At 40.3% G+C, this 8,573-nt stretch overlaps 1 protein-coding gene across 2 annotated transcripts in view; it reads left to right on the top strand.

Moving 5' to 3' along the window:
* Positions 1-8,573, top strand: part of PFKM (phosphofructokinase, muscle) — a 79,869-nt gene that overhangs the window by 35,079 nt on the left and 36,217 nt on the right. For both annotated transcript variants that reach the window (XM_018564542.1, XM_018564541.1), the window contains exons 4-5: positions 1,737-1,810; positions 1,907-1,984. In XM_018564542.1, the coding sequence (XP_018420044.1) occupies positions 1,737-1,810; positions 1,907-1,984 (152 nt within the window). The remainder of the gene's footprint in view (positions 1-1,736; positions 1,811-1,906; positions 1,985-8,573) is intronic.

Raw genomic sequence — 8,573 nt, 5'->3', positions numbered from 1 at the left:
TAATTATTTTTTTTTATTTTTTTTTCCCTTTCATAATTTTTTTTTTTTTTACTCTTGTGGGGGGCTTCGGGGAAATATTAGGGATCTAAAAAGCCCCCTGATATTTCCCTTTTAAAATAGAAAAAGAAATTGAGGACACAAAGTCCTCAATCTCTTTTTCTGCAGTCTCTATTCTAAATGAATGGAAAGCACAGAGGCTTCCCATTCATTAAGAAAATATTTTACTATCAAGCTGTTTCTGAATGGGGAGGAGCCTCTGTACAGAGTGCTTCTCCCCATTGAGAAACTTATGAATGAACAGGAGGTGATGTAAATCACCTCCTGTTCATTCATTTATAACTGGGGACACATAGTACTATGTGTCCCCAGTTATTTACAAACACTGGAGTGATCAGCCGATCGCTCCAGTGTTTGTCCTGCACAGAGGATTGGTACATACTAGTGACATGTACCGATCCTCTGCCGCTCGTCCACGCACAGGGGGGCTGCAACTTCTCTGGATCCCCCTGCTCTCCCGGGCAGAGGCAGCGGGGGATCCGACGAGAAGTGAAAGAGCACTTCAGCCGCGGGGGGGGGGGTGGAGCCGCTGTGACAGAACGGACGAGCAGTGAGGGGAGAGAGAGGCGCCGGCTGTCAGATCCTGGCCGAGCGTCTCTCTCTCTCCTCACTGCTCTGCATTAGTTAGTGACAGCGGCTCTGTCCTCCGCCCTCCCCCGCCGCCGGTTCCTTCACTTCTTCTCGGATCCCCGCTGGGGAGAGCAGTGGGGATCCAGAGAAGCGGCGGGAGGAGAGGACATGGCGATCTACCAGTGATCGCTACGCGATCGACTGGTAGATCGCGATCGACCTTATGGGCACCCCTGCCATAGGATGTATTTCCTCCATGCACTAACACTCAGTCCTGTGAATACGCACTTCCTTGTGTCACAACACTCACAGAGCTTGTCTTCTGAACAATGCAACATTATCATTGCTTGCTGGATGTAATGCATGATGGGATATGTAGTCTTGAGAAATCAAGATTGCATCACATGCAGTAGCAGGGAAAGAGATACAAAGCACACTGGGGATCCAGGAAGTTGATGAATGTGATGGGCATACAAAGGCAGCGCTCACTACATAAAAGGGATTTTTTCAAGTAATTGCATTATCAAAAACAACTCTAGTGTATATTTCTCAGAACAATGCTGAAACTGTTAAAATCAGATAGAAGATGTTGTGATTTTAATTGCCCGCTAGGGGGCGCGCACGAGCAGAAAAAAAATGCCGTCTGGCGACGGCAACCCGCGAATGCGACAGTGCCGTCCGTCCGTTTTTCTATTACGGGCGGACGGCAACTGGTTAAGTGCTATACAAAACCCATTGGTTTGGTTTCTTGTTTTTGGGAGTCACTTCATAAAGCTATTTCATCACTAGCTGAAAGGCGCTTGTGGCTTCTAAGCCAATCCACTGGAACCACTGCTACAGACACAGATTATATGTGTGATACAAATGGAATTCAAAATTACTTTTTTCCAGATGTCCCCTCTCTTTCTGAAGAGGCTTTATTTATGCAGAGCAGCTAATAGCAACAAATATAAACATGAAAGACAAATCTTATAAATCACCAAAATGTATTTATATTGACTATTGGTTTGAAACAATCATGTAACTCTCAGTTTATTGATTGAGCTCTATAAACATGCATTTTAATCACTCTGGAAAGTCAAAATAATCCATATTGTATTTCTCACCAGGGATGAATGCAGCTGTACGGGCAGTGGTGAGAGTGGGCATCTACACTGGTGCCAAAGTGTACTTTGTACATGAGGTGTGTATACCAGTGGCTTGGGAACTGTGTGTATGGTTTTATTTTAATCTTTGCAAACTGGAAGCTTTAAAGTATGGTTGTTCAAAACTTTTTCAGGGTTACCAAGGATTGGTGGATGGAGGTGACAACATTCGGGATGCCAGCTGGGAAAGCGTGTCAATGATGCTGCAGTTGGTAAGTTGAGGTATGAGGTTGAGTATATTTAGGTAATCAATATTTCAAGCAGCCTTGTAGATAACATGGCTATGGAGAGAAATATACAGTTTTGTGTCAGTTAGTGCAACACCTGTTTAAGCTGTGTGCTGTGTCTTTTTACCAAGGGCATTGATCCTGGTTTATGAAAACTGGATCAAAAGTTGGATTGTTGCTATTAGCATCTAATTGAGTACTTTGTTCTGTTTTATAAAAAGTGAAACTAGATGGGTTGTTGTACAGAAGTATCATAACAAAGTACTTGTACAGTTAAATGTGTAAGTAGCGTTTCCTTTATTTTTACTATCAATTCGGGCTATGTTTTACTAAATTTTGTTTCCACATTATAATATATGTCATATTTATGATGACCAGATACCAGTATCTGTATCGATGCCGATACTTGGCCTTCTTCATGAGAACTACCAGGGTTGCAGAAGTTGCAGCTGCCACTGGGCCCGGCTCTCCACCACTGTCCTGAAATCATTAGTCTGTATTGTTTTGGAAAAACGGTCACATGACACTATGGGGTTGATTTACTAACCTAAACACACACACACACCAGGTGTGTGTGATTTTCACACAGCAAAACGTATTTATCAACCAAAAAGTCTCTAAAAGCATATTTCCGCTAATGCCATATATGGAAAAATCATGAACATGATGCATATATAATGCTGCTTCACAGTTTAGACAAAAATGGTTAGCTCATGCATTTACATTCCTGCATTCATCAACGCAAGCAACATAACATAGAGCTAATTTACACCACATTACCTTGCAATTCATTGCAGGGCTTTGAACAACACACCTGCTGGGTGTGTACACACTACAAAGGTGTTTTGATTCCTCCCATAGATCATGCTGGGAGGGAACACACTACAGAGGTGTATACACGTTCGTGGTGTGTTTAAAAGGTTAGTAAATCAACCCCTATGTGTCACTAATAAAAGAAAGACACATATTTCTTTTATTTCTTATGGGATTTATATTTAACTGTAGATCATAACAGAATGGCACTATCATAAAACAAAACATGGCAACAAATAAAAAACATGAAATGATCCCAGTCTGCATGCCCTTAGTTCTTAATACTCTGTATTGCCCTCTTTAGCATTAATGGCAGCGTGCAATGTTTTTGTAATAGTTGTCTATGAGGCCCCAAATTCTTTTTTGTGGCATTGGCGCAGTAAAGCTCCTTTCTAGCAACTCGACCATGCAGCTAGGTTTTGTCATATTGTGCTCTTTGAAACAACCACGCCGTCTTTTTCCGGAGCAGCCTGTATTTCTCCTGAGGTTACCTGTGGGGTTTTCCTTTTGTGTCCCGAACAATTCTTCTGGCAGTTGTGGCTGCAATCTTTCTTGATTTACCTGATCTTGGCTTGGTATCAAGAGATCCCCCAATTTTCCACTTCCTAATAAGTGATTGAACAGTACTGCCTGTCATTTTCAAGGCTTTGGATATCTTTTTATATCCTTTTCCATCTTTATAAAGTTCCATTACCTTGTTACGAAGGTCTTTTGACAGTTCTTTTCTGCTCTCCATGGCTCAGTATCTAGCCTGCCCAGTGCATCCACATGAGAGCTAACAATCTCATTGACTATTGTCAATAAACAGACACTAATTGCAATTTAAAAAGCCACAGATGTGTCACAAGGCCAAACATTCCAGGGTATGTAAACTTTTGATCAGTGCCATTTGGGTGATTTCTGTTATGATCATTATGATTTAAAAAGGAGCCAAACAACTCTGTGATAATGGCTTCATATGATCACTATCCTTAAATAAATGATAGTTTTTTGGCATGATCAGTCATATTTTCAATATGATTGCCAAATTTTCGCGATTTCTGCCACGGTATGGAGAGATTTGTGTGTGTCTGTATATAGATATAGATAGATAGATAGATAGATAGATAGATAGATAGATAGATAGATAGATAACAAATCATACATTAAAACGGGGATAAAAATGACAGCTGCCTCCTAACGTTTGAGTTTTTCTTTAGTCTAGTCTTGGAGCTGAAAAAGTATCTGTACTTATCTGAAAATCCCTAAGTTGTTGATTGTGTGATCAATCACAGCCATGCATAAGAGCATAAGTATACCTAGGGCAGACTATATGACTAAGGTACTCATCAGCAAAAGGTGCCCAATGTTGTCTGTCTGAGTGTAGATTAATCCAAGCAAGCATGTAGTTAGCTTTTACTGTACTGGAGCCATTTATTTTCCACTTTCAAAATTTTTTTTGTGACTGATGATGCTCACTATTAGTTTCTTATAGAGAAAAAATAATTTTACTAAAAGATGCAGCAATGACACATGGCTTGAGTTCAGGCAGACAGACCTTTGATGCATTTGGCTCTACATACATTTAGTTCACTTAAAAAAATTCTCTTAATCAGAACAATAGCCAAAACTGTAGATATGCAGGGGACATGGGAAGCTGTGGATGTAAGCTGTATAATGGTGGTCCGGCGAATCCAGCATTTTATGAGCAGATTATTCAACTGCCTGTGCAGCACATGAATACAGGCACAGAATCAATTTTTACTCTATACATATAACTATTGTTAGTTGTTTAGTTCTTGTAACAGTTCAAACCGTGTCTCATGTTCTTTTATTTTCAGAATGATTAAATTGTTGTAGGCTGTACAGTATATTGTATGTTTTAGAATGTCTCAGTTGTGTAGTTATAATTGTACTTTTTTCTCACTGGCTGAGAAGCTGAAAATGATACCATGATGTGTAATTTCAGTAAAAAAGCTGATGAAGGATGGACGCAAGCAAGTAGAGGTTACTAGGCAGTATGTTAGGTTACACTGTAGTGACATTCAGAAGATTTTTTTCCCCAGACTGTTTTACCTTGCTTTGGGTTACTTCCTACAGCTGTCCTGGGGTTATCCTCGAAACAGCCTCAGCAGCTACACAATAGGCTTATTTAAAGAATAACTCCGGGCACACATTTTCTTAACTTAAAGTGACACTAAATTTAAGACTGAGTTAAGTCATAAAAATGCATTCACGTTCCCTGACTATTAAGAAAAATGTATCCTATTTGTGTATCACTCAGCTGTAGATCCTCAAATTATCTCTGAATTCATGCGGTAGAATTAGTAGAGTAGAGTTTGTTCATGAAAATGGTATAATAAATGATAATCAACATGGATTTAGGAAGGACCGTTCCTGCCAGACCAACCTACTGACATTCTACGAAGAGGTGAGTAGAAATCTGGATAGAGGGAGGCCGGTGGATGTGGTATATTTGGATTTTTCGAAAGCATTTAACACAGTACCAAATAAGCGCTTACTACACAAGCTGAGGTCTATGGGCATAGATAAAATGGTGAGTACATGGATAGAGAACTGGCTACAGGAACGTGAACAGAGAGTATCGATAAATGGCTCCTTTTCACATTGGTCAAGGCAATGTACTGTAGAGACAAATCTATAATTTTGCCATGTTATAGATCGCTGGTTCGACCTCATCTGGAGTATGTGATCCAATTTTGGTCACCAATACACAGAAAGGATGTCCTGGAGATGGAAAGAGTCCAGAGAAGGGCAACTATACTAATTAAAGGAGAACTATTGGGTTAGGGCTTTTCCCCATTGTTCTCCGAAGGGTAACGGGAGTCAGGGAGGGGGGAATCCAGTCCCTCCCCTGTCACGGCTCTCTGCCGTGACAGGATCGAGAAGTGAGCGAACGCCGTTATGTGTTCGCTCACTTTCCGATCTACTGAGCCGACCTGTGACAGTTTCATTTTCACAGGTCGGCTAGAACTATGAGGTGAGTGAAAAGCACTCACCTCATAGTTCTCCTTCAAGGGGATGGAGGACCAAAGCTATGAGACAAGGTTACAAAACTTAAATATGTTCACCCCTGAGGTGCGGAGATTTAAGGGGAGACATGATTTAGATGTACAAGATGTTCAATGGTGATGGCAACATCAGCAATAAACTTTTTAAGGTAAACTCCATAACAAAGACTAGAGACCACCACCTAAAGTTGGTGGAGAAAAGATTTAACCACAAGGGGTGTAGGGGCTTCTTTTCAGTTAGAGCAGTTAGGGTCTGGAACTCTCTGGCACAAGCAGTGGTATCAGCTGAGAGTGTTGAATCATTCAAAATGCATTTGGACAATTTCCTCAGAGACCGTAACATACAGGGGTACAGGTACCCTTAAAAAATAAGATCACACGGGGACTCGTACACACGCTTACACATGCAGAATGCAAAACATACACACAATAGGTTGAACTTGATGCACCTGTGTCTTTATTTAACCTCAAATACTATGTAACTATGTAACTTGTATATCTTTCTTATTTTTGCTCTTATACCACAATGAACACTTAACCCTTGTAAATGTTTTCTTTAACACATTTATGAACTTAAAGTACAGAATAGTTGTTGTTATTATTATTTAAAGAATGATGTTGCTGCCTGTTGTATATTTACATTAAATAAATTGTGCATCACTGCTGGGAGTAAGAGACGGCTGCTGAAAGACAGTGCCTGATGAGTCATACGCTTTTCATTGCAGTCTGGCTTACATGCCCATCTTCCAATATTAGGCTCCATTCACAACTAGGCACCAGCGTTTTTGCCCATATTAGTGCATGTTTTGTCTTGTGTTTCATCTAGCGTGTTTAGTGCATTTCTGCATGTTTTGCACATTTGTGCACGCATTAGATGCACGTACAATGCGCATTTTAGTAAGAAGGTTTTCTGGGCGTTTCCATTTAAGTCGATGGGGCCAAACACGCTGTAATCTGCCAAAAAGAAAAAGCTCCGTCATTTTTCCAGCATTCGGCGTTTAACAGCTTGCAACAGTTGCAAACAGGGGCAATTAAGAATGAATGGGATTTCGTGTGTTGAGAGTTTTGTCGCGCTTAGCTTTGAGCATTAAAACACCCAGGTGTGAACTGGGACTCAAACTATTAGGATTGTTAGTCTGCATATTCAACTGGCTTAATTGCGAGACTTTTATTGTAGTTTTCTATAGAAATGCAATACAGTCAGTCTAATTAAAATGAATAGACTGCCATAACGCAACACGCATTAATGCGTTAATAGTGCATGTGCAGTAACACAACACAGTCTAAATGGGCCCATAAAGCATGTTGGAACATAAAACTTGTTAAAATTGCATGTATTTTCAATCATAAAAAATTTAAGGGCTTAATGCAAAAGCAGGTTTTAAAATGATGAGCTGTTAAATTCACTAACTACAGTAAACTCCCCATTATTCGGCATCCACAGGGATTGGCAGATTCCGGATAAATGTAGTTTCTGGCTGCTTGAGAGTTACTATTAAAAATAAGTCTAACTAATGCCATACCCCATACTATACCATATCATAACATAAACTCTGTATTGACTTCCTAATAATATTGAAATGCAGTAATCAAAAGCAAATTAGGACAAATAGGCACACAATTGTTTCCAGGATAATACATGGTGCAGAGCAGTGAGTACACATGGGATTTTTTTTCTGGTTATATGAGAGTTCTGGTTAGTTGAATACCGGATAACGGAGAGTTTACTGTATATCCAGTTTTCATGTTTTATTACTTCCAATGGTAAAGCAGTTAATACACAGTCCAGATCCCATGCTAGTCAGTGTCTTGATGACCTACAGCAGAGCTTATTTAGTTAAGGGAAGATCCAAATGTATAATGGAAACTCTGCTTTTCCTAACTGAAGTTTATCATCTAGGACATCTGTGGTGAGGGAAAGTGATTAATATGGGTCATTTTTTTTAATTCCACTTAATATGCTTAGCTTAGATCCATGAGTGATATTTTTTAAACAGCAAGGGGCTGATGTATGAACTAGTGTCGCTAGATGGAGCTGAGGAGTATAGAAATTCCTATGCTCCTCAGCTCCATCTACCAACAGAAATGCCGCGCAAGTTGGGCAAAGGCTTTATACATCAACCCCGAAAGGCAAGTCGGCAGTGGTAACTTCAGTATAGGGTTCTCTTAAAATGAAGGTGGTATGGGGGTGGAACAGTGTTTTCAAATACACAATTGATATGTTGTTCAGTAATCCCGTAGAAAAAAACTAAGAAAGAGGCTGCACAGAATTGCTGCAAAAATAGCGACTTCTACACAAAGCTAGTAGAGTCCTGTCCTGCATCAAGAAGGGAATGTTTTGCAGGGATAAGTCTATAATTTTGCATTCGGCCTCACCTGGAGTATGCGGTGCAGTTTTGGGCACCGGTACACAGAGGGGATGTTCTTGAACTGGAGAAAGTCCAGCGGAGGGCGACCAAACTCATCAAAATGATGGAGGACCAGAGCTATGAGACACGGCTACTACATTTAAATATGTTCACGCTGGAAGTAAGGAGATTAAGGGGGGACATGATTTTCATGTACAAAATGTTCTATAGTCATAGCGACATTAGCAACAAACTCTTTAAGAATAATTCCGTAACAAAGACTAGAGGCCACCACCTGAAACTGGTAGAAAAAAAATTCAAACACAAGGGGCGAAGGGGGGTTCTTCTCAGTTCGAGCGGTTAGGGTCTGGAACTCGTTGCCACAAGCAGTGATTTCAGCTA

Source organism: Nanorana parkeri, unplaced genomic scaffold (assembly GCF_000935625.1).
Source record: "Nanorana parkeri isolate BGI_ZX_2015 unplaced genomic scaffold, ASM93562v1 scaffold758, whole genome shotgun sequence".
Taxonomy (NCBI): Eukaryota; Metazoa; Chordata; class Amphibia; order Anura; family Dicroglossidae; genus Nanorana; species Nanorana parkeri.
The sequence above is the reverse complement of the archived record's forward strand: the minus strand, read 5'-3'. Positions and strand labels throughout refer to the sequence as shown.